The sequence below is a fragment of the Fusarium proliferatum genome (assembly GCF_900067095.1).
Source record: "Fusarium proliferatum ET1 genome assembly, contig: FPRO_scaffold001, whole genome shotgun sequence".
NCBI classification, from domain to species: domain Eukaryota; kingdom Fungi; phylum Ascomycota; class Sordariomycetes; order Hypocreales; family Nectriaceae; genus Fusarium; species Fusarium proliferatum.
Genome location: NW_022194790.1, coordinates 1,396,196 through 1,421,992, shown reverse-complemented (window position 1 = coordinate 1,421,992; position 25,797 = coordinate 1,396,196). Strand labels below are relative to the sequence as shown.

Sequence of the window (25,797 nt, the reverse complement as noted above, 5' to 3'; positions counted from 1 at the left end):
ACTGGAGGGACAATTGGCGAGCGAGCTACTGTACGAGGTACAGAGGACTGTCTTCGATATCGGATATCATGGACGTGCAGGCTAAGAATCCTTGAATGCAGGAACTGGGCCCTGATGCGCGCCAGCTACTGGACGAAGTATGGAGATGTTAGCGTATGTATGGAGAAGATGCAGCATGTAGGTCGAAGAAGCGATATCACACAATGTACAAGGGAGCTGAGCGGAAGACGGCTGATTCCTTCCGTGGCAATGAGATAAACTCATTTGAGGTGACTACGGGCAAGGAAGGTCCATGCTAAGATCAATCTTGATCTCGAGGTAAGTGCAATCGACAAGATGGGGGAGGAGCAGCACTAGTGAGTTTCTATCTTCTTTGGGCAGATTCCTGTAGGTTGAATCATGGATAGTCCGGAGGAAAGTGGTGCAGAAGGTGCAGATAACCTCAAATCCGAGGTCCCTGTCTGGTCAACGTTAGCTTAGTTGTCGAGGAAAGAATTGGTGGGGAACCCACCTTAGCACTTAGGCCCAGGTAATGTAATGCGCCTACCTATGTGTCTTTCCTGGTTGCATAACTCACGTCTTCTAATTTTCCTAGCTGATAATTGACATCTTGGTGGCTTCATCGAATTCGTGCTGAGGTACCTCGATAGTGATTCAGATGTGTCACTCCCATCGTCTAGATAACAACCTGGTACACTCAAACATCCGTTGTGATGTTACGAATTCTTTTTGCTTTTCTTTATCGCCAACATGCACCTCCACATCAACCACCATGGATCAGCATGGATATCTTTCTCCGAGTCAAGTAATAAAGTCGCTTGTGGTGCAGAGAGGATTCCCGTGCCCTATCCACGCAGGAAGAGACAATGAGAGGACAGCCAGAGAGTACAGTGCATGTATGAAGTGGCCAGAGGAAACGCATCATCACATCACTTCGCATTGTCTCGCCTTCTCGAGTCGTCAAGATTGGATCCGCTCCGCCCATAAACGGCTGCCGCGTTGCGTCGCCTACCTCCAATGGAACTCGTAAGGGCCCGCGGCCGATTATGCTCGGTGGGAGGAAACCGGCCTGGAGAAAACAACCGACCAGCGGACACTACAAAACCGCAGATCGACCAACCCGGCAGCTAAACAGAGGCGACAGGGTTGCAACGCTGCGGATCCTCTTCGGCTTCGGCTGGCTGATGAGATTTACATTTTGAAAGACTCCGAGAAGAGCCAAGAGTCTGCTTCTGCATCATCTCCGCTGGCCCCTTGTCTCTCTCTTCCAGTCATGATGGTTGTGTTACCTACATCGGCAGCTTTGAGAGTCAGTGCACAGTGCAACGCACCAAAAGCCGATGATCTGTGGCTAGCTGCTATCTGTTGAGATATCAAGTCTTGGTGTAATATGACAGATGTCACTGTATGGATGGCTTGGTACAATATGCCACTAAGCTGTCTATCAGAACACAGCCTTGTTTTGCTTCGCTGCGTTTTATGGCTGTTCTGCTTGGAAAGCGGAATTCCTGGCCGTTTGTGGCTGTTCTTTTTTATGATTACCCCAGCAAATTACTGAATTCTGTTTCTTAGATTGGACCCCTCTTATGATGAAGCTGCACTTTTATGCGGTTGGTCCTCGCTGGAGTTACCTTGCTGACGATACGGGCATAGGGTCTGGAGGAGTCGTACGCAATTGCAGATGGTAACTAAACCCGTGAAATCACACCATACCCGGATCTGCTAGTTCTTCGCGATGCTCGAACCCACATGGCCTGTTGCTGGTTTTTGCTTGAGACAGTCACCACAAGGGTCTTCCGTGTAGTATCATGTACGACAGCCAAGACGGTGCCACAACGCCTGGGGCCAAATGAACACCACTGGTTTGAGCCAAAAGAGGGAACTACAGACACGACGAAGGTCTGCTCAACTTGCATCCAATGCAAAAATAGCTCAGCACTACCACCTGCTTGTGCACATGCGGAAATCGATAGCAACGAGGCCTAGTGGCATGTCGGTCATGACATACTCCAATTGGTTCATCTTTGTCGACTGCACATTGTCCCAGTCCTTCGTGATCGATGATGAGCCGCAAAATGATCCGTCCATTCATTCTCCTACGCCTGGCGCAGAATGGGTCAGCCGTTCGTTCCTCGTCGAATCGACCCCACTGTCAGCGAAGAGCCACTGTAATTGTTGCTCAGTCGACACTGGACAAGCAAATCAAGCTCGCCAGATCCCGAGCCCATACCATATGTGATCTAGGCTCACAGAGGCTGGCGCGTGCGCTCCAGCATGTGGATATTATACGCACGTCTGTCCTGTAAGGAGCCTTCAATCAACTCCTAGTTATCAGCCAGCATCTGTTGGTCTAAGGTCGAGTCAAGTTCTACGCGGCGCAACGCAGCTCGACAGTTTCGGCAATAGTTATCGTCCTGCAGACTACTGCAGACCATCGGCCATATTTCTCGCTGGTTGGCTCCTGTAGGTCTCAAGTTTTGCTTGGCTATCTAACGTAGCAACTCAGAACATCCAATCCGAGTAGCGTTGCTTTGACCACTATGTTGAGACATAACTGTCACTCAGTCTGCAGCTGTTCACAAAAAAGGTGCTGCTGTGCTCCTACTGCTGCGCTTGAGGTTGCTTGCCTGCAATTCAATCTCGAATGGCATCAAGAGCTCAAAGACAACTTACCATTACCTGCAACGCAATAGGTAGCAAGAGTGCTATTATTCAATCAAAGCCAATCGATAATGCATGGTGGGTCAGACCTTTTGTTTACAGCATTTTTCAAGACAGGCTCTCTCGGAGGGAGTCTGTCCATCAAGACAAGACTGCAGGGATCTCCACTGCACCCTGATCCTGATGCCGCTCGTTTATTGTTGAACCCTCTCACATTTACACCTTGATTTGCCGCTATGGAGCCATTGGCATTTTCATGGGCGCATGCTCGAGGTATTTTTTCATTCATTCGCAGATCTTGAGTAACCTCGCCACCATGCAGTGACAAGAAACGGCCCCGGGCGTTGTTGGTCCGGTATATCAAAAGCTGTGCCTCAAGAGAGGCCATATTCACAATGCGTGGTGATATCACATTCAAAATGTTGGAAGACGAAGCCGATCTTCATGCCGTTATTCTTTTAGTGTTACGAAACTTGTCGAGGAGCCGGGATAACCCTAGTTTTACTCGGAGGCCAGGGTGGCTAGCTAGCTAGACAGACAGGGGAGAAGCGATTGAAGCACGGAGCATTTGCTAAACCAACGTCGACAGGGTTGAATCTTGACAGTCACATCTCCAAACCAGATAGACTACTTTTTCCTTGTCGCTCTGTAACGTCAACTTGGTCAGAATCCCGCCGTTGTACTGAATCCTCAGCCTCTTGTTCAATATGGTTCATATTTCGGCATGTTCATATATAGATCAGATGACATCTACGTTGGCGCGACTAACATGTTCGAAGAGCTTCCAGTCAAGAATTTATACTGTTGCATTCATTTATATGCACCTTGGCCTTGATTCGATTCAAGTGGCAGGCCTCGATGAAAGGAATACATAGATAAGATGCCCAACGGCTTGACGGCCTTGGTGTCATTCACCCGGCATCCTTATGCATGAGGACGTTTGCACATGTCAGTCGGCAGGAAAGGGCAGCTCGTTTAAACCATGGGTCGACGCATCAAGTATAAAGTCTCCATCCAGAGTTCCTCAAACAGGATTCTAATATAAGGTCGTCTACCAGACAGTGAGCTCGTACTCTCCGATGCGAAGCTATATTCGATGCCTTTGTACTCACATGCAAATTTGTCTGTCGCTCCTGGTCATCAAACCCCCATTGAGCCTTCTTTTCTCGCATACTGTAAGACTTCTGTACTGACTTGTAGGCAGTTCTTGTCAACTTAAGCTTCCAATATAGGTAGTCAGATACAACACAAGTATGAGCCATGTTGAGGGAGTAGGAAGGCTACTATTTGAGACGGTAATTTGTGAGTGCAAAGGAGCCATTCGGATCTCAAGTGTCTGCCTCAAGACGTTTATAACCGCTCGTGCAATGTCTCCGTCGGAACTTCTCTCTTGTGTCGTAAGCACATATATATATATTTCGTATGGACGGCTATTAACGAAGCTCTTTTGTTCCCAGATCGTACCGGGCCATGGCGGGGCATTGGCATGCTTCGGGGAAGCACGAGGTGCTGCCGGATGTGCTGTCGGAATAAGCATGCAGCAGCATGGGACCTACTATCGTGGACTTGGTCATAACTGATCGATTTCATAGGTCAAAGCTCATTGTACCTGCACTAATGCCTTTTTCCCGCAGTCTACTATGGCACCAAGTCACACATCACGAAACTTCGATATGGTGTTTTGCACCAGGAAGTGAAAGTTGGTGTAATGAAGTATCAGACGAAGCTGATACACCGTACCCAGGATAAAAGTTGGTACTGCCGTAACTAGTTCCTAATACAGCTTACTTTCCAGTGGTCACTATTTCGGTAATATTATGGTTCAAGTCGAAGTTGCGTAGGACACTTAGGTCTCTGAAACCAAATTCGCTGAATACCACATTTCCTCGCCCAAGAACTCAGCCAACGCCCACACAGGAGGCCCGCAACGTCGCAATCAGTATATTTAAGCATATTGCATCACCTATAGAGTAATTATATCTATATTGCCGCTCAAGTTACCTGGAACCATGAATTGTAACATCTAATACCAACTACCCTGTACGCGAGAAACTCATATATAGAGCTCAACATATCCAAGGTTTCAACCAGACGTCAATATTACACACACTACATTTGTCCTGGAGCTTCTCCAAGTCAACAAGAGTGATTGTGAGCACGGGATTGCAAAGTTACTAGAAGGTACATCGAGTTGAAACGCCGGGAGGATGAGAAATGTTAGACATGTCGAGTCGTGGCGATAACACAGCATGATCTACACAAACAAAGCTGAACCGATAATGAATCAGCACTAATTATACAAGTGTATGATCATTATAGCGGTCTTATACTTGTGTGTTCCAGTTTCAAGGAGTTTAATGCATATTGTGCTGAGGCAGAATGCTAATGTAAGTCAAATAGAGATAAGACAGGCTAGGAACCCCGCCGGCACTTAATCACGAAAAAGAGCTTTAAAGCTATATAACATGCAACAACTATCCAAGGTCCAGGGCTTTGTTGAACACAGTAACGAGTGGTGGCCGTAATGGCAAAGCTGCATCGCTCATCCCATAGAACCCGATCACGGACCTCTCAAGCAAGCGAGTTAAGGTTAGATGGTTCAAGACTCTAAGAACGGATCGTGAATATTTCTCTCTGGGACTACAATCTATAAAGTGGCCTGTAGGTTGGCATTCGTTAGTGACATAGCTCCATCCTGATGGGTGACATGTTATTTGTTCACTCTGGGTTGACATAACCACTGTACGGAATAGATCCTATCCAATAAAACTATAGCTGTTCAGTGAGTAATGTATTCACATTCTGGCAGGTAATTGTGTCTAGATAAGCTTACTAGAAGGTGACTTCGTAATTTCATCGTGTGATGCGGTGACCGGCCTTGAAATTCAAGACCAGTATAGCTCAAGATACAATCAATTTTGTGATGTTCTATTCTTACATCAAAAGATCTAAATGCAACAGTTCCTTCTAAGTTTAGGTATGCGTGACATACTATCGTCATTAGTCCAGACTTACATATTTTATCAGAGACTCCCCAGTGCACGTCATGAAACACCAACACCGAAAATGTTTCGAGACCAGACAGGTAACGTCGGCAGACGAAGGAGCCAAGGCGGGCCTTTCCGTGTTTCAAAACATAGTGTCGGAGCTTCTCATGGGGGTTATCGTGTTTGAAGATAGAGTCATCAAGATTGGTGATGCGTGTACGTAGGACTGAGTATATACCTAGTCAATTCAAGATGGTTCAACATATATTGCTAGAGAGCATAATTAGCTCTCCCGTCTAGAGCTTACTGATACATATGGTCATTGACCACATAAAGTTTCGAAAGTATTGACGTTTTCGCTGGCCTGAGCCTCGATGACTCAATGAGTGAGACTCCTGTATATAGCCGTGTTTTTCAATCGAGCCTGTATTGAAGTCGTAGTAATACCATGTATACTATCTTTATACAAGCGGGGGCCTGAATGATTTGACTTTCAGAACTGCAGATATCTGACCATCATGAAACTTGTTTTGCATGTCTCAGATGTTTCCGGCGTGACTTACTGAGTTTCCAATTCGAACTATAACACGACTTGGTCTCCACAGCAAATGATAGTCAATCGCAGAGGATTACTTGTGAGTCCATCTGGTATCTAGCTGTGAGGTCATGGCCTAAAGATAATTATTTAGCTGGTGGATACAAATGTCATTTTACGAGCTATAGTTTGTTCTTAGTTCAATAGCATCATAGTATGGAGATGGCCAAGGAGCCCCCCACTCCGAATGCTATAACAGGGCAAGATGAACGGATCCCATGGGGAATGATATTGATATTGAGACTCCATGCTCGCGAGGCGTTTGGAGAGAGTTGCAGATGTTTCTGTACGTACGTCTCAACCAACAATAAGCTACGGAGGCAGACTCGCCCACTTAGGACTGGGACCTGCTAAGAGAGTAACGTAATGCACAAGCAGAAGGCCACGTAATAGTCACTTAGGAAGGTCAAATGCCATCGAGGCGTGTTGGCAACTTAGTCTGGCTGCCACTTCAACCTGACTTCATCACGAGAGACGAGTTGCGAATCTATTGAGGCGAAAGTGAGAGGAGAAGCGGAGGCGGGGGAAGGGTCCATCGTGAAGAGAGGGGCAGTGAGGAGAAACACGGCGCTATCGACTTGTGGCGCAAGTTTAAAGACGCCAGTTGAGGGACCCTTTTGAGGGGAATTTACATAGTAACTAGTTGTGAGACCGCCGTGAACTGACGAGGCCGAAAGTCTAGAAGACCTTGTCTTGTATGTACAACATGTGGTGTTCAGCTGAGACTTGAGGTCGTGTGACCTTGGATTAGTTGACAAATGTATGGAATTCCAAGAAGGGTTCTTGAATTGGATGCCTCACTTGACTGAGAATGGTCTAGTAAGTCTGAAAGTGATCGCCAGGAGACGATGGTTAATGGCGTTTCTGTACCTGATGACGAGGTGCCTGGTGGCGCAGTCTGGATTCCCCTCCTCTTGAATAGGCATAGGGACGAGGAATGACGAACACACGGTTGTCGAAGGGGTAAAGGCATTGTTGAATATTGTCAAAGGATTCGTAATTGATATCAGGCAGTGTTGTTGATGATGAAGTGTAATCAAACTCAGAACTGTGCAGCGATAGATGCATAAGTTCCATAAACCACGTTTCCTGCTTTCATCAATAGTCAATTCCTACTATTAGACAAAAAGGATCAGTGATGACATCAAATTGGACTGGCCTAGAGCGAGTGATCGACCACTAGTGCCAAGAGACAAGGGGTCGAGAGCCACGAATTCGAAGTCGGGACCAAGATAAGGAACGCGGGACAACGGGAGACGAGGCAATTAGAGAAGCGAAAGCATCAATTAATCGCGGAGTCAAAAGTTTGATGATGATGCTTAAAACGAAACTATCCAGGCATCAGTGAATAGAAAGAACCAACCAACCTATAGTCGTGAACTTGAGCCGGTTGGTCTCACGGCGTTACAGGACCCGAGACAACCCCCCGCAAACAGAAGCGTTGCTGGTAGATCCGGATATGAAACGGGATGATGATGTTGATGTCCCGGGGGATCAACACGGATGAAACAGTAAATGATGCAACGAGGGGGGAACAGTTTGTGACGGATCTACCCATCCAAAATGACAGAGAAACAAGGCTGAAAAACAATTGTAGGCCATGTTGTTTCTTTGGCTATTGCAAATGGTTGCACTAGAGAAGGGCCGATAAAACGTGAGTGTAATTGTTAGTGGATGACTCGAGGAGAGCGAAATCACGACACACACCAAGAATCACATTATCAGAGTTGCGTGTGCCCAGAATCAGATTACATACCTAACAGTTTTATCCTTGCAAAGCTGGCGAGACTATTGGCGAACCAATAGGTTGGTTGAACCTTGGGAACTTCATTTCGCTCTGTCTTGGCTGCTCGCTTCCTGACAGAGTAATTAATCGCCCAATTTCGTCTGATCAGAAGCGTCATGAGTTTGATATTACGGAGTACATTGTAGGTAATTCTCGAGTCCATGAGGGGACAATCGCATGTGAGTGACATGTCCCTCGGAACCGCATCTCTTTCGAGTTCTTCCATATCTTGTCTTCTTTTCTTCTGTACACGACATTCTGTGCTTCAGACTTGAGCGCATCATCATCTGTCCCTACTCTTCCTATTGGACCGATACTCCCCTCTATCGAGACAGATACGGTCTGCTGCATCTTAAGTTTCCAAGGATTCATCACCCCCGCAAACGCCCCCAAATCTCACTCACGTCTATCTATCCGTGTCGTTATCTGCCACTACTCTACTGTAGGCTAGGTGGCCTTGCAAGACATTGATTGATTGATGTGAATATCTGCGACCCGACCGCCTCGACCTCTCTTTGGCCTCTGGAACCCCCGCATATCACGTCTCTTGTATTGCCTTACCGCCTCTCAACAACTTGTAGTCGAATACTACTGCGGCTACCACTGTAACGGGACATCGGCACTCGATCACATCATCACAGGTTCGCAGACCGCAGACCGACGTTGGCTTGGCGATATCCACGGAACAAGATACCCTGGCCAATCCCTGGTCAGCGTCACAGCCTGTGGACGGAGAGGAAGAGTCTAGAGAAGAGAGGAGTGAAAAGGACTCAACAAGAAAGAACCCTCTCCACTAAACCCCACGTGCCAATGCGCTTGATGAGGCTGAATCTGGCCTAGAACGTCCTGACATTGGTTCAATCACCTGGCTTCGCTGCCACCGAAACCCAGTTTTTCTACCACCAAAGGTTAGAGTGTCTCTGATTGAAGAGCCTACTGTAGGTACAGTACCAGGCTGTAGGTATCCTTCCCATATGCTGAGCTGATCTAGTGCTGAGTGATAGTGATTGCTAGGTAGAGTACAGCGGTATTTGACCGGTCTTTGCCTCCTCCGGCCGCACCGCCATTCTCAAAACCGACCTCCACTGCCTCCGCCGCTTTCACCGTCGTAATCTGCCGCCTCTTACACGGCCACAGGCAGAAGAATAAGAAAAGACACAGACAGAGGAGGTTTTACCGTCTCACCCTCCCCGTTTCCTTCTTCCCCTCATCTTTTTGACTTTCTTTCATTTGTATCATTCCAAATCAAAAACTCGACTCTTGTCTTGGCTTTGTCGCCGCATTAAACTCTGGTATTCCTTGGCTTGGGGACTCGACTCCAGAAGTGAGAGTCAGTACTTACAGGCTACCGCTACCGCCGGGCCCGGACTCCTCCTTGATAGCAGTAACCCCACCCACTACGGAGTACCTACTCTCGGTTCTCTAGGACCTGGGAACACCCCTGATAGTTCTAAGGCCAGGCCTCCCCGACCCGACCTGTCCGAGTCTTTTCTCTTTCTTTGCGACATTTCCCTGTTGTTGTCGCTCGTCAGTTCTTCTTATCTTGTTTACTTACTTACTTGCATACGCTGGTCGTTGAGAGAGCGAAGAGAGTGTATCTTCTGTGAAGAACCCTTTGTGCGTGTGTGTTTGGAGGTGATTTGTCTGTTCATTGTACAACCTGAAAGAAAAGAGAAGTCAACTTCTTTCATGATGCTCTGAGATACGCTGGGCGTGCGACAGACTCCTCACCCTCCGCCTGCGCTGCGCCCGTATCCGTGCAACGGCGACAAGACGCCCAACAACACCAACACCAACAACACAACACAAAACCCCTCGTATACCTCTTTGACACCCTCTGAAACCCTTCCGGGTTCTTCTTCAACCTCTCCCCTACACTATTGCCTGTTTTTTAATGGCAATGGCGCAGACCAGCAGTTCGTTACCGGGTCACCTACACGGTTACGGCTTCGGGCATGGTAATCAACACGGCCATGGGCATGCTAAAATAACAAAACCTCGCAGTCGACCTGCCGTGAAGCCAATCCTCAAGAAACTGCAATCGCATCACTCCCACTCGGAAAAGAATTCTCTCGATTTGGATCGCGGCTGGGACGAGCAGGGCCAATCTGGTTATTCCTCGTATAATGTGGACGGCGACGACTCGTCTTATACGGCAGGTGCATCAGCACTGCCAACACCTGCCGCCCGCGCCCGCGATGTCAGCTTCTCTATATCTGCCACGGATCTGAGCAATGGAGGTGTTCGCTCAAACAAATATTCGCACGGGCATGCTCGCTCTACCAGTGGCACTTCTCATGCTTCTATTGCGACTTCTGCTAGCGGTGGCAGAAACGGCTCCTTTGTGCATCCTTTTCAACAAACGCCGCGCACCTCAACACCACCTCTCTCCTACGCCAACTCGCTCGCATCCCTGGACAATACCACCGGACCTCGCGATTATTCTCCCACGATAACTGAGAACGAAGACAACCTCGACTCTCAGAGCCTTCAGACTTCGACTCGTGCCTATCATTCTGGTTCCCGGCCCCGCCGTCCCTCTCTTGCTAGTCAGCGCACCAGCTCGTTATCAGATGTGAATCAACCGCTGCGCATCACTACCAACGGCCGCGCCGCCCCAGGAATATCTGCGCGAAAGCCCCATAGCATCGTGACTCGCAGCCGATCTGACCTCCACCTTAACACAGGCTCAACCACTGCTCTCGACTCTGCGTCAAGCACCAGCCCACCTTCTGGTTCCTTTGTTTCACCCCAGATGATCGCTGCGTCTACATCTTCCAACGCTATGTCGCCACTCCGGAGCTCTCTCGACATGAGCGGTTTCCGCCTCCGCTCACGCAGCGAGGTGGACACTGTTACCCGCCAGGAGAACGTCCGCGAGGCCCGCCGCAAGTTTCAGGAAAAAGAACGAGCCAAGGAGGAGAAGTACGCCCGTGAGCAGATCCGCAAGCAGGAACGTGCAGAGAGTCGCGAAGCCCACCGCTTCAACAAGAATGGTCGCAAAGGCAGCTTTGGAACCTCTCGAATCTCGTGTGATCGTGTGTCCAGTAGTACTGACATTCGGCCTTCGATCTCTCGCAAGACTACCGGCACTGGCGTGGGTCTGGGTTTGACCACCGAGAACGAGAAGGTCGACTTTGGTACCCGCAGCTACGACACTGTGCCTACAGGCCAGACACCTGGCGCTAGAGCTGACGATGTGCACTTTCAATCGACTCACCGAACCAAAACCACCAAGCGGAAAACCACCAGTGCTTGGACCGCTTTTGTTCTGTGGTTGAGAACGCGACTGCTCAAGCTTGGTCGAAGATAGGAGAATTTTACCAGCGAGACCAAGACCAAACTCAAGACCAAATTCTCTGGCCCAAAGAAGGGGTTCGTTGTCAGAACTCCCTATCAGCAATACCAGCCGCGACAGCAGACTAGCGCCTTTGACGCATACTGCTCATCACCATATACCCCTCGCCGATGAATCTACGAATGCTTTCCTCGGCAAATACTCGGCGAGCACAAATTTACAGCTAGCCATATCCTTCACTACGATACCTTGAATTTCACCTACGGGAAGCAGTATATCCCTCACTTCCCACTCTCCCACGTATAACGCACACGCACTCACGGCCTTTGGAGCAATGTCGCATGGAAACGAGCGAGTTTTCACGACCAGGAGGAACGTTATCTTTTGACATTTTATAGGCAAGGAGTTGGGGTTTACCACTTTGTTTTTTTCTTCTTCTACTTCTACGATTGGCGTGCATGGTTGCATCAAGGGACTCAAGCTACGCGGGATGAACTCAAGAACTTTGTTCTTTGATTTGGGACGATTTGTTGCATTGTTTCTTGTTTTTTTCGAGTATCATTTCCAGCCCGGCTTGTACGGCTGTGGCATATCGGATGGAACGGCTTAGGCGCTTCTACCATAGAACCGGATCAAAACATGAACAGACATGGCCGGCAATTTGCCTCACTCACGTTAACGTTACGTCTCCTCCCTCTCTTGGCAAACATCCTGTGAAGTGGCACAGCCCCCAATTATAGTGACTCGAGTGTCGGGCCAAGAAGAAGACGAATCCATCGTACGTGTGTATCAGAGTGGCTCAGCTTTGCCTCCTCTGCTTCCCTTTCACATGACATCGATCAATTGCACATGACGTTCGTTTGCGGCCTTTGGCAGAGAGTGGGTCGGCTTAACGGAGATCCTAAGTGTGGGGAGGATTTAGTTAGACAAGGGTCTTGAAGGCATGGATCTCATGACCTCTTTTTGATGGTTCAGCGCTAAACCATTGCTCGAGTCCTATCTATGGAGACGTTAATCTGGGGTTATGAGACAGAGCGTTATTGCTGGAGATGAATGCAGATATTTGTCTCACTAAGGAATGAGGAGAAATGCATTTGTGGGCATCACGAAGCAGTATTCTGTAGAAGTTTGGTGATGAGTTTGCACCAAAACAAAGGGAGTACAATTTGTGAGGCATAGATATCAAAGTGATCATAAAATACAGCAATAGACAGGTTTCCAGCAGTGAATCACTACAGCTTTGGCCTGGCAATATCAACAGGCGTCCACCAAGGGTAGATTTTGGGCGCGTTCTTGTCCATAGTTCCCGTGAAATCCGGCTTCCTCTTCTCTAAGAAGCTATTCATTCCCTCTTTCGCATCCTTACCTGTGAACAAGTCCCAAAATATCTTGCTCTCAAGTAGATGCGCCTCCTCAGGCGACGAGGCACCCCTGTAGATCATGTCCTTCATTACCCGCGCGGAAACACCACTTACATTGGCCGCTATCTCATCCGCGATCTTGAGCGCTGTGGGAAGAACGTCTTCAGGTGCAACAATCTCGCTGAAGAGACCGTCAAAGAGCTTGTGGGTGGCAGGGTAGACAGCGCCAGTGGTGGTGAGGTGAAGTGCACGGCTGGTTCCGATGAGGCGTGGGAGGAAGAAACTGCTGCATGCCTCCATGCTGAAACCACGGCGACCAAACACAAAGCCGATCTGGGCATCGCGGCTCACGACGCGGATGTTGGCGCCGAGAGTCATTGTGATACCCACGCCAACAGCAGAGCCATTGATGGCGACGATGACAGGCTTGTTGCATCGATACATGGGTAAAGTGACAATGCCGCCGGAGTCGCGATGATCAGCAGCGTCTTTGCCCAACGCGTGCTCCTCATTGAAGTCCATACCAGCGCAGTACATGCGATTCTTTGGATCCGACGAAGTGAGAACTATAGCGCGAACGCGAGGATCAACAGAGAGTGTGTTGAGCGCATGGGAGAGCGAAGCCGCCATTGTGTCGGTGAATGCATTACGGGCTTCAGGACGGTGAAGCTTTATGACTATGACATGTGTCACTTCTTTGGAAGAGGGGGGATGATGGAAGAGCTGTAGGGCTGGGAGGTTGAGGGTTGCATAGCTGTCGGGAAGCGAAGGCGATGTCATTGCGATTCTTGGTATTGTGAGTAATAAACGAAGTATGGTATGAAGAAGTGAAGCTGAGGCCAGGACGATGTTGATTTAGAGTGCGACGAATTGATTGGGCTTCTTCAGTTGAGCCGCGGAATGGTGACAGCGTCTCTTGACTTACAAGGTTGAGACGAGGTGCAATCTAAATAAGTGCAGAAGTGTCGAGTGAGTGTCGCTTGATTATCCCCGGTGTTGTATATAGTTCCTAGCTTCTCAAGTAAGTAAAGAAGAATGTGAAAATAAATGAAAGAGGATTGATAATGAGAGAGCATGTGAATGCCAGTATCACATGAAAGTGTATTGGCCTTATTAGTTCGAGATCGTCAGTGTCATCGTCAAGCGGCTTGAATTCCGCCTCCTGTTGTCTTGACGAGAACCAAAAAGAGCATTTATTCGGATCATTTCCACTTAGAAAATGTGAACGGGATCATTCTAAGCTATCTATTTGACCTTTGCCCTCGGCCATTCTCACATCTTTATTCTAAAGGTGTTTATTCTAAAGTCCAATATAGCCGTTAAGGTACAAATGGGTTTCAAAGTTATCTTTAAGTGTTGTATCCTGTTAGTATTTTTACTTCTCATTAAATATTAATCCATGAATCGTACACTGAGGCCACTCATGCAGTATTTGGACCTTTTGCATATTCAATCATCATATCTAAATAACATCGCTTATTACAAGTTCATCATCAAGCAATTATTAGCACGCACAGTGCATTCACCACTAGACACACCGTACACACATGACTAATCCTTGGTTGACCAGCCAAAAAAAACTAAAAAACTCCGGAAGCCCAGATTAACCACCAATGCAAAAGTCTCTCCACAAGCTCCAAGTTTTAGTTGAGCCGTTCTGACCAAAGACGCAAACGCAAGAGAGACTATGCTGTCTCGAGTATTGAATCATGGTCTATCAATGGGAACCACACAAAGATGTGTGCTATCAACTCTATATCAATGAACGTCGGTCCCTCGAAGATATCATGGTGCACATGAAGAATGTTTACCAGTTCACGCCGAGGTAAGTGCTCGCTCAGTGTAAGTGACCGCTCTTCTCGACTTGACTTACACGACCTATTTCAGCAAACGCGCTTTTCAAGTTCAGTTTAGTCGATGGAAGTTTCCTACAAAACAAAGACTAAAACACAAGGATGATCGACTTGTGAATCGCGTCCATGAGCTATGGAAGAGAAATGTCCCTCAAAGTGAAATGCTACGAATCCTTACTGATGAGGATGGCTTTGACATCAATTCCCGTGAACTCATGAGAGTGCGTGCCCGCAATCGATGGCTTCTTAGAGTTCGAAATGGTGACCGAGCAAGATCTGGTGGTGATGCTGAGCCTGATGATGAGAATCTCGAGGATGATACTTCACTAGACGACAGAGACGTGACCATTCCACTGCCTGACCAAGAACCCAGAGATCTTGACCAGCCAACAATATATGCTCCTGAAAACTCAACGCAAGAAGATTCCATCTCTGTCCCAACAACACCCAAACCACGCAAGATTAGCAAAAGACAAAGCCGAAGGAATCGTCAACATCTCACTGAATCAGAACACATTGTCCGTTTCCCATCTGAAATGACCCTGAACGATTCCAAACAAGCCCTCGGTCTCGATGCGACCACTTATGCAGAGGCTCGCGAGTGTTTTGCTCGAATCTGTCAAGAAGAGTCCATCGTCAAGAAAACCCAAGCTGGACCAGGAAGATGGGACTATGTTAAGAACCGCCTGATCCATGAGCGCCCACATCTACAACAGGCCCTGTGGCTTTCCAAAGAGGACCTTGAGAGAAAGCAGCTTGCCTTGGACGTTATTTGCACTGACGTGACCAAGCGTCTACGCAACCAGGATACTAGAATGACTCTCGTCGATGCAAAGAACGAGCTAGGTCTCAACCCAGAAGAGTCTCATGAAATCCGCGCTGCTTTGCATGAAGTTCTATGCGATGCAAAGTTTACATGTAAAACTGATGGAACCCCAGAGCAATGGGAAGAACTGAAGAAGCGATGGCTCGAGAAGTCAGAACGGATGAGGGCAATCCCCCTTCATGGAAACGATGAATCATCTCGCCGAAAAGTTAAGGCAGTCGAGATCGTCGCTCGAGATGTGATCAAGAGAAGACGCGACGAGAAGAGATCCAAGACCACCAAGAGTGGCAAAGCTCCTAAGCAGAAGGAGTCACCAAAGCGCAAGTCTCAGAATGACAAACCACGAGATACTGTTCAGGACCCGCAACTCACCGAGGCCCAACCAAGCATATATCAACAACAAGCCCAAAGAGCGATAGAGAACCCCCATGCCTTCGGAATGTCGGAGAGGGGAGCCCCAGGGTCCAGTTCACCTGCGCATCCGATGATAGACCAGCCCATGGATGACAACGGGTATGAGCCTGTCCATGAGCCAGTCGATTCACGTATTGCCTATACAACACCCGGACAGCCACCAGCACCACAACGGCCAGGACAGGTACAATTACCGGCTCTGGGCATGCCCACTTCTCAGGCTGTCCTACCCCAACCCCATAGAATGCTGGGCTCGTCCACTACCAACACCGTGCCCATGGACGCTCAGTACAGCTCATCGATGTACTTAGGGAATCAACCACAGGCAAACTATATGCAGCAGCAATATGTGCAGCACCCATTCTCGGCATCGGCGTCCAATACAATGTTCTCGCCTGTGCCTTCAGTACCTGCCGTGCCATCATCTTTTGCAGTATTCATGCGATTGCACCCTACTTCGACATATCCAGCCAATACCAGCCTGTGGATATCTACAATGTCTTCACAATCAATCCAGGAGCTACGACAGGTCGCGGTTGCCAAGTTTCCCGGGGCGATGTGCGTTCGTATCGAGGGCATCATTAAGGACCCCAAGGGCAACGAATTACCCCTTCAGATACAAGGAGATGATGAGTTGGCAGCCTATTTTGACCATATGCAGAGTGGAACGCCGACTTTTACTGTTCAGCTTGTGCAACACGGCAGCATCTGATCACTTCGTGTACCTTTGAATGCGAAGAGCTACTATGGTACTTATGATAACAATGACAACAACAATAAAACGGGCGGACGGAGTTTCGGGACAATACACAGCACATGATTGGCAGGCTTGACAGTTTTCTGGGCGTCGGGATGGAAGCATTGAGAGAGCGGACTTGGTCTCCGCGATATTTTTTGGGGAATGCGGCTGAGACGTTCATCAACGGCGGTGGCCAATCTCCGAAGATCTGACGTCTCGGCTATTGTAATTCATTATATGGATACGTGAAAGCATTCACTGCTTCAGAACATATAATATAGAATAAAGACTTGATTCGAGGTTCATTGGAACAGGATTGGTAATACATGATAGTGAAACTGGCCGAGGCCGGCGGTGACGTGCTTTGATGTGATAATTGCTCTTCAAAGTGCCCCCTCTATAGTCAATATTGATCCTTGAAATCACATTGAGCATCCACTTTGGTCAGTTATTCAGCCATCGATAGATCCTATCTTCCAATACTGAGTGAGAAGCTCCGCGCCCGGCCGGTACGGATCGGGATCGTAGATTTGAGAAGACGGACATTGCACAGCGCGACTGCTGAATTATACCGAGGAAACAATAACGAAAAAGGCAAGTATAAGAGGAAATAGAATAACACAACCAATGAGAATTAGACAAAAGCCTCCACGCCGTAGCAGATCTAATCGAAGCCGATCCCAGGGCCTGAAGACGTCCGAAACAAGGCCCCGTGGTGTGGGGGTCGGGAATTATAGTGCGGTATTCCATCTCCGTCCTAACAATTTTCCATTGCCGTCGACTTCAACACTTAAGCTCAACATCGACGTCTCCTCCTCGGCCAATTCTTATCCCGACACACTCCTACAGCTTCGACCAGCTCCTCTACACCCTTTTACGACCTATACATATTAATTATTCCTGCTACTGACTTTCAACCTCTGCCCGCGCACAAGCTACATCGTCATGGCTTCTCTTCAATTGCGCGCTCAGCGTGCTGCTCTCCGGAGCTTGCGGACACCCACCACAGCTAGATGTCGAACTACGAGGTTGCCTGCTTCTTTCTCCCGCTCTTACGCTACCGAGATCGAGCCTGAAAGGCCGAATAAGAATACCCCCGCCCGACAGAGTAACGAGACAAAGGTGGGAAGGACATTCCAAGGACAGGTCATGGGCAGTATTGGATCTCGATTAAGACGTGAGCGGGAGCAGAGAGAGAAGTACGAGGAGTGGCGCAACATGACAGACCCTACAAGGAACTGGATGGTGACATTTGGTACGCTCAATCACTCGTTTAAAGACCAAAAATCTAACAAATGATAGTCTTCCTCTCGGGCGTCGGTATCTCATACTGGCTTGGTACATATTGGCCAAGAGACCCCGAGCCTACGTCGACACTACCCCTCAACAAATCCAAAGCTCCCAAGCACAACACGAAGCTCGAGAACATGCAGGCTGCCTGGGCCGACTTTGTCAAGATTGTCGGCCAAGAAAATGTCAGCACCGCCGAGAACGACCTCGAACACCATGCTACATCCAGCTGGTCCTCTCACCAAGCTGGCCCCGAAGACCGTCCCTTTTGCGTTGTCTATCCTTCAAGCACTGAAGAGGTGTCTGAGATTATGAAGGTTTGCCATAAGCGCAAAATTCCCGTTACAGGTTACAGCGGCGGTACCAGTCTCGAAGGTCACTTTACACCTACCCGCAAGGGCATCTCCATCGACTTTGGCCGTATGAACAAGATTATCAATCTTCACAAAGAGGATCTAGATGTTGTCGTCCAGCCTGCGATGGGCTGGGAAGCTCTAAACGACCACCTGGGGCATGAGGGTCTCTTCTTCCCTCCCGACCCTGGCCCTGGTGCTATGATTGGAGGTATGATTGGCACTGGGTGCAGTGGCACCAACGCCTATCGCTATGGTACTATGCGCGAGTGGGTTCTCAGCTTGACTGTCGTTCTTGCTGATGGTACTGTCATCAAGACCCGGCAGCGACCTCGCAAGAGCTCTGCTGGCTACGATCTCACCAAGCTGTTCATCGGTTCTGAGGGTACTCTTGGCCTCGTGACTGAGGCTACTCTCAAGGTTACCGTCAAGCCTGAGTCTACCAGCGTCGCTGTCTGCAGTTTCCCCTCGATCCGTCATGCTGCTACTTGTGTGAGCAAGGTCGTGGCCCAGGGCATCCCCGTTGCTGCTGTCGAGATTCTCGACGACAACCAGATGAAGTGCATCAACGATGCGGGCATGACATCGCGAGCTTGGACAGAGGCAGCAACACTCTTTTTCAAGTTCGCTGGAACTCCTGCCGGTGTCAAGGAGCAGGTTGCCCAAGTGCAGGGGCTCGCTAAGCAGGCTGGCAGCAAGACCTTTGAGTTTGCTAAGAGCCAAGAAGAGCAGGACGAGCTGTGGAGTGCACGGAAAGAGGCTCTCTGGAGTACCACAGCTGTCAAGAAGCCCGGTGACCACGTGTGGACAGGTGATGTTGCTGTACCCATGAGCAAGCTACCAGATCTGATCGAGGAGACCAAAGAGGATATGGCAAAGAGTGGCCTGTTTGCTTCTATCGTAGGACATGTCGGTGACGGCAACTTCCACACCATTCTGCTGTACAACGATGCTCAGCGTGCAAAGGCCGAGGCTGTTGTGCATCGCATGGTCAAGAAGGCTGTTGAGATGGAGGGTACCGTGACGGGTGAGCACGGTGTTGGACTTGTCAAGCGGGATTATCTCCCTCATGAGCTTGGCGAGTCTACAGTTGACGCTATGCGACAGGTAAGAAATATTGCCCATATATTGAAATGAGCAGCTTGCTAACAGTCATTGCAGATCAAGAAGGCCTTCGATCCTCTATGTTTGCTCAACTGTGACAAGGTTGTGCGGGTACAAAAACCCAAGAAGGGAGAGGTCGACGAATGGTAGAGATTAATGACTACGCATGATATGGGAACGGATAGGAGGAAAAGGAGCATGATGATACCTGGTGTAGCGTGTACGATGTAGGAATAGATGGCTTGAACGGCAGTCACAGAGACTCGTCTTTGCAAAAGCTTGTGTATAAGATCAGTTTAGCAGAAACCTTGACAAAGTTCACCCTTGCGATTTATAAAGATGGTGCATTATTGATTCTTAGCAGTTGATGTAGTTGTTAGTCATATGTTGCACTCGAAAATGTACTCTCTCTTCTTGTATTGCTTTCAAAGTGCTAAAGGCCCTATGACCTTCGGCGGCCACACTTTACTTTCAAATCAATATAGTTGCCTGCAATTACCTTGGGCTCATATTACTTATTAGGGGTTTATTGCAGTCAGCTCCTGGATAACACGGGCTGCCTGCATAACTATATTGTGAGTCAATCTTTATATAAGACTTGAGTCAGACTTGTAAGGATATCGAGAAATTCCTTCTTCCCCCAGATCCTATCTAAGATGCCCGAAAACATACACACCTCAGTTGATCCAGAGCAATAAATGATCATACTGACAGCAGCATAACACCATAACTTGAATACTGAGGCTATGGCCTTGCTCGCGGGGATCTTTCAATAGCTGTGCCTTTCCAGTTACTTGGGGCACCGTGAAAGACCAACTTACAGCGGATGAAATATAGGAGTACAACATACACACACTTCAGGGCCCTATACTACGGGAATATCGATAAGTATCGCGTGATCTCGGAGTGTGATTTATATAAGGCTGATAATGGCCTATTTCTTCTATGCTATAACGCAATATACTGGCTCACTGGCTCATAGTCTGATCCACCATCTTCTTACTAGAAAGTTTGTTGACTGAGTTTCCTTCAATTCAACATTAGCAAGAGCCTCGTTATTGTGTCACAAAAGATAAATGGTTCACATACCGACCAATCTAGTATCTACCATGGCAAACCGAACTGCCCTTGTTGGTTGATCCCAGCTTGAGTCGGCGCCGGGCTCGATCCTTGAACAGGGCCGAGACCCGGATTTTGACTCTGATTCGGACCCTGATTCTGGGTTGAACTAAAAACCGCACTCAGCATCGGATTCGCAGAGGTCAAGGGTAACATACGGTTGATGGTTGCTAGTCAGAGAACCGATATTCCACTGCTGGAAGATCTGGTCCAATCGCGTTCTAATAAGCTTGACGCGCTTCTCGCGGAGGCTTTCGAGCGCATCTTTGCTCTCGAGAATACCCCTGTTGACCTCTTCGCTGAGGGTGTACAGAGCTTCGAGTTTGCCCTCGAGCTCGTTGATTAACTTGTGGATGACTTCTTTGTCCACCGGCTCTGTAGTGTTTTCCTTTTCTGTTGGCGACATGGTGATTTCTTGGTTGCGAACGAAGAAGAGAAATTTTTGCTGTAGAAATGTATATAAACTGGCGATGGGAAGCGAGAGTGCAAAGAGTCGAGGTTGGCAGTGAATAAAGGCAGTGCACTGAGCAATGTAGTTGTGGAAGCTCTTACCTCTCTTGATGCACTTTCCCGCATCTCGTGCCTCGTTCATCAAATTGCAAGACAATGGTAACGTAGCAAGAACAATACAAGAATAACAACCGGCCAATACAAATTCACAGGAAATCTAAGATCATATGCACAAAGGTATCGAAGCAAACGAAAATGAGCCATCATATCGACTCTTCCCAAACACCATATACTAACTCCCCCAAACAAGATCCATATGTGACGCCCTAGATCAAAACACTGTGACAGTGTTGACATGCCCATTCTTCAAAACTTCAAATACCAGCCCTGGGAATCCATACAGCGTGGTCGTGGAATCACCGTTTGTTTCTGCTCTCCTTGCGCCGCTCTCCTCCCACCCTCCCAAGAACTCACAACTACTGCCTGGACTATCGCCCCAGCCACGATTAAGAACCATGCCGCGTTGTCTTTGCTGAGATTCATTTCGTGGGAATGCAGATGCCCATGCAGCATTCATACGGTCCTCTATTTGTGGGAAAGACGTTTCCGAATCTGTCGGTCCGTTGCCATCATTTAGAGAGTCCAGGTAAGCAATTTCCCAGCGACAACGGCGATGACGATTGAATTCGTATGAGCCAGGTATGTTACCATGTAGCACCAGCTTTGTGGCTACTAATCGATCGGGAGAATGGGATATGATGCCGTTCTGATCCCCTGCTTCACTGCCTAAGCTACCAGGAGGAGCTTGTGACGGGGGTACACGAGTCGATATTAATATGTCGAACCCAAGATAGAAATAATTATAAAAGCATTCGCCGTTTGTGTTAAGACCGATCTGATCATCGACGGCTTCTTCATTGTCGGACGCATCAGACCCCTCGTGCATGGAAGACTGATCTGTATCGGTGAGATCTTCAGGTCGGCTTATATCAGCAGCATCTGGACGACCTTTGGCGTTGCTTGCGGTACGCATCTTATGAATAACCATTTTCTGATCATTCTTGCGATAAATGGCATTGGGAGGCCCCAACTCCATGAGGAGATCTTGAGGTGTGGTCTCGCCAAGGGTGATCCAGAAAGAGTTGCTGGTCCATTTCCTGAAAAGCTGAATCTTTCCAGCTCCATGTAATCGAACAAGCGAAATTTCGTCGGGATAGACATCTTTACCTCGAGGAACCACGGTGGTTGACTTGATGCTGGGCAAAATCTCAGTCCAAAGAGTCGGTCTAGCATCAGCCCAGGAATCACCACTAAAGATAGCCATCGAGGTTGCGACTTGACTAGATGCCGATGCGAACGTCGACACTACGTCTTTCTCGGGCGAATACTCGGAAGGATTAAGTGGAAAGTTAAAGGCAACACCAGGATAGGACAGGACATAGATGCCATTATCGTGTCCACTAGATGGCGGAATAAATTCACCGGCGTACGTAGGGCCGAGGAGTTTATGGTATATGTGTCGGAAAGTCGGACCTGAAGTCGAGTCGCCTGGTGAAGGAGACCCAGGGGTACCAGCAGATGGTTTTACAAGATCTCGCTCTTTGAAGGTAATGTGATTCTTGGTAAAGTCGGTAACCTCGACAAGACGCAGACGCTGTTCGGGGCCGTCAAATCTTAATCGTATACCATTCCCAGGGAGTTCGACGCCGACGGGTTCGGTGACAGGTTGGTCAGGGGAGTACAGTAGCTCGATCTTCGGGAAGCGTTGGGGTTCAGCTTTAAGACGGGTAAGCACATCGTGAAGAGTTGCGCCGAGGACTGCAAATACGTCAATAGATGTTACCAAGTCTTCTGATGTTGTTACCATACCTAGGAAGCCTAGTGCTCGGCCAGGATAAAGCTGCGCGGTAAAGAGTGACATGTTGATGGCGATGTTATTGTAGATACTAGGTAGCTTATCGCGAAGCTATCCCTGGAGGGGTTGAGCTGTAAGAGCTGAGCTCCTAGGAGAGCTTTGTAGACTGTATGTTGCTGACCATGGACGAGTCTTTTGTTAGGAGAAAGATTTAGAAAGCAAGGCCATGGAGAGTTATGAGATCAAATCAAAAGAAAACGGTCACGGCCACGGTCACGGTGTCTGTTGCTGTTGGAGTCTTAGCTTATCGAGTGAGGAGTGACAAAGATGCCATGTGATGCGATGCTGTGACGCGGGGCACTAAACGCACTAAAGGGAGGGACCTAGTGAGGTAGTTTGGGATGACGTAAGGCAACCACATGGTCTTTAGATGCTGCTCATCTTGCCTGAGGACTTTATTGTTTCAATCATTCATTCAATTGATTCGTTGTTGGTCTTATTTGACCGACCCGTCCCTTTGGTCTATATGAATTCTGCGTCAGACGCGTAAATGCTTGTGTGTTCAATGTGCAAGGATTAGTTACTCTAAACAATGGACGCTGTATCGCTTGTGATGGCGTCTCATCCAAGTGACGGACGAAACGCGGTCCAATGAATTGAATTCCGCTTGAGTTAGTGTGATTGGTCTTTCCGTATCGAAAAATCGACTGCTCCATGCAAATATAGATTGTTCCTGAATACTTTCTCTAGTTTCTCTTCATGATCGATCTTTTACGAGCCTCGGCAAATGGCATCTTATTCATGAACCTCGTGTGGGGTAGCCTAGGTTGGCGTTCTAGGGGTCGTAAACAGCAGATGCAGCCTAAGCTCAGCTTAGCTTAGGAAAGAGTTGAACCTCTTATTTATCTCCAGACCTGCTCTATTGGGGCATAACTCTTTGTCCTTCTGCTTCTGCCATTTATATAAACGCTACGGGCCTCCTTACCCCAGAATCTTTCCTCAGACTAACACAATCGCGGGCCCGGATCTTCCACCATGGCCCCCTCCGACTTTGCCGACTATCCCAAGCCTGTTGAGGCTCCAGCAGCTACATACAATCCCACAGTCGAAAACAACCCTACATTTCGAGGCATTCCTCTCGTAATTGGTGCTAATCTGTGAGTTTTATATCCTGTGACTCATATCCTTACCAAAGCTAAAGTCTTGTAGCATCGCCAAAGTTGGGTTCCTTCAGCAATATTTCTGGGACAATGCCCACTTTGGCACTATCAAAGATATTCCTGCTCTCGATGATGTTCCCTACAGGTTTCATGTAAACGGTCATTACTTCATACCAAATCCCACATAGCTAACATCCTCAGCCTACCGTAACTCCCCTGGGCCCTACAGAGCCTATGCTTGACTTTGAACCCACGCTTCTCAAGTCCCAGTATGCAGATTCCAAAGCACGCTACTACACGGCTAGTGACTACCATGAGATGTACAAGTCAGGTCAAGTGACACCTCTTCAAGTCGCTGAAGCTCTCCTCCCCCAAATCTCCAGACCAGATGGAAAGTATTCTGATGGTTGGGTTGATAACCACGGCAAAGATCACCTAGTCCTCGAGGCTGCCAAAGCATCAACCGAGCGTTATGCCGCTGGCAAGCCACTGGGTGTATTGGACGGCGTACCTATTGGTGTCAAGGATGATACTGATGCTAAGGGTTTTCATAACCACATTGGGATGAAATATGACCCCTCCATTGAAACCTTCAAGGAGCAGAAAGAATCGTCGTGGCCAGTAAAGAAACTCCAGGAAGCTGGTGCTGTAGTCATTGGAAAGAATGCAATGCATGAGCTTGGCTCCGGTAAGTCCATATACAAGGTCTTTCTACTGCAATTACTGACCTTGATCAGACACCAGCGGATGCAATGTACGCATAGGCCCCCTTGTACAAGACACCACTGACAAATCCAGGCTGCACAAGGAACACCCACTAACTGGCTCAACAAATCCTACTATCCAGGCGGTTCCTCCTCAGGAGGCGCATCCACTGTCTCAGCTGGTGTTGTCCCTATCGCCGTTGGCACTGACGCGGGAGGCAGTATCCGCATCCCTCCCACTTTCAATGGCGTCTACGGACTCAAGACCACACATAACAGAACTATGTTTATGAATAACACCATGTGTATCACCGGTCCTATTGCCGCTACTGTATCAGACCTGACTATTGCCTACCGCGTTATGTCCCAGCCAAACCCAGATTGTCAAATCCAAAGCCGCTTTGCTCGCTCTGACCCGCCGCCGAAGGGCCAGAAGAAGGTCATGGGAATCTACCGTGACTGGTGGAACAAGGCTGACTCCCGTGTCAAGGAGGTCTGTGACAGGGCGGTCAATTACCTCGCCAACAAGTGCGGTTATGAGATCATCGACATCACTATCCCATACATCCCCGAGGCGCAACTTGCACACAGTGTTGTCTGTATCACTGAAATGGCCGAGTCAGCCCGCCGACGAACTCCCAATCCCGCTGACTGGCTCTCTCTGGTAGGGCCCGCTAACAAAGTCGTGATGTCTGTCGGTACCAGGACTCCTGCAGCTGATATGCTCAAATATGGCGCTTTACGAGAGCTCATCATGCAACATCTCGCCTACTTATTCCAGAAACACCCTGGCCTTCTAATCATGACACCTACAAGTCCCCTGATCGGATGGCCTATTGTCCCCGGTGACCAGGCCTACGGCATGAGTGATACCAACACGACTATTCGAAACATGCTCTACGTCTTTTTGGCCAACTTGACCGGCACACCTGCGGTTTCAGCTCCTGTGGGATACGTAGATCCGGATCAGGGTGAGGGTAAGCTCTCTATTGGCTTGATGGCTACAGGAGAATGGGGTAGCGAGGAGCAGCTCCTAGCTTGGGCAGCAGAGACAGAAGAATATCTGCATAACGCTACAGAGTCTGGCCGCCGTCGACCTGATGAGTGGTTGGATGTTGCGGATCTGGCTAAGCAGAAGGCATAAACCCGTTGTATTAAGATGATGATTCGCTGTTTTTCGCTTACATCGCAAAATGAAAATGGAACATGGAGTCTTTTAATTGTTATTTAGCATGTGGTGAT

The 25,797-nt window shown here is 48.5% G+C and overlaps 7 protein-coding genes across 7 annotated transcripts; 4 read left to right on the top strand and 3 right to left on the bottom strand.

The window, feature by feature from the left end:
• Positions 1 to 9,929: 9,929 nt before the first annotated feature.
• Positions 9,930 to 11,342, top strand: FPRO_01612 (uncharacterized protein; the record flags this gene model as incomplete). The annotated part of the gene is made up of 1 exon (XM_031229539.1): positions 9,930 to 11,342. One exon carries the CDS (start codon positions 9,930 to 9,932, stop codon positions 11,340 to 11,342), a length of 1,413 nt encoding a protein of 470 aa, XP_031074861.1.
• Positions 11,343 to 12,559: 1,217 nt separating this feature from the next.
• FPRO_01613 (uncharacterized protein) lies at positions 12,560 to 13,468 on the bottom strand (the record flags this gene model as incomplete). Its single annotated transcript, XM_031229528.1, has 1 exon — positions 12,560 to 13,468. The coding sequence occupies one exon, from the start codon at positions 13,466 to 13,468 to the stop codon at positions 12,560 to 12,562; it is 909 nt and encodes a 302-aa protein (XP_031074860.1).
• Positions 13,469 to 14,397: 929 nt separating this feature from the next.
• FPRO_01614 (uncharacterized protein) lies at positions 14,398 to 16,493 on the top strand (the record flags this gene model as incomplete). The annotated part of the gene is made up of 2 exons (XM_031229517.1): positions 14,398 to 14,513; positions 14,576 to 16,493. 2 exons carry the CDS (start codon positions 14,398 to 14,400, stop codon positions 16,491 to 16,493), a joined length of 2,034 nt encoding a protein of 677 aa, XP_031074859.1.
• Positions 16,494 to 17,465: 972 nt separating this feature from the next.
• FPRO_01615 (putative D-lactate dehydrogenase (cytochrome)) lies at positions 17,466 to 19,417 on the top strand (the record flags this gene model as incomplete). Its single annotated transcript, XM_031229506.1, has 3 exons — positions 17,466 to 17,775; positions 17,823 to 19,270; positions 19,325 to 19,417. The coding sequence occupies 3 exons, from the start codon at positions 17,466 to 17,468 to the stop codon at positions 19,415 to 19,417; spliced, it is 1,851 nt and encodes a 616-aa protein (XP_031074858.1).
• A 954-nt stretch (positions 19,418 to 20,371) lies between these two features.
• Positions 20,372 to 20,792, bottom strand: FPRO_01616 (uncharacterized protein; the record flags this gene model as incomplete). The annotated part of the gene is made up of 2 exons (XM_031229495.1): positions 20,372 to 20,495; positions 20,545 to 20,792. The coding sequence occupies 2 exons, from the start codon at positions 20,790 to 20,792 to the stop codon at positions 20,372 to 20,374; spliced, it is 372 nt and encodes a 123-aa protein (XP_031074857.1).
• Positions 20,793 to 21,167: 375 nt separating this feature from the next.
• On the bottom strand, positions 21,168 to 22,757 carry FPRO_01617 (uncharacterized protein; the record flags this gene model as incomplete). Its single annotated transcript, XM_031229484.1, has 2 exons — positions 21,168 to 22,654; positions 22,706 to 22,757. The coding sequence occupies 2 exons, from the start codon at positions 22,755 to 22,757 to the stop codon at positions 21,168 to 21,170; spliced, it is 1,539 nt and encodes a 512-aa protein (XP_031074856.1).
• Positions 22,758 to 23,726: 969 nt separating this feature from the next.
• FPRO_01618 (uncharacterized protein) lies at positions 23,727 to 25,699 on the top strand (the record flags this gene model as incomplete). The annotated part of the gene is made up of 5 exons (XM_031229472.1): positions 23,727 to 23,848; positions 23,901 to 24,003; positions 24,053 to 24,539; positions 24,589 to 24,605; positions 24,650 to 25,699. The coding sequence occupies 5 exons, from the start codon at positions 23,727 to 23,729 to the stop codon at positions 25,697 to 25,699; spliced, it is 1,779 nt and encodes a 592-aa protein (XP_031074855.1).
• Between the last annotated feature and the right edge of the window lie 98 nt (positions 25,700 to 25,797).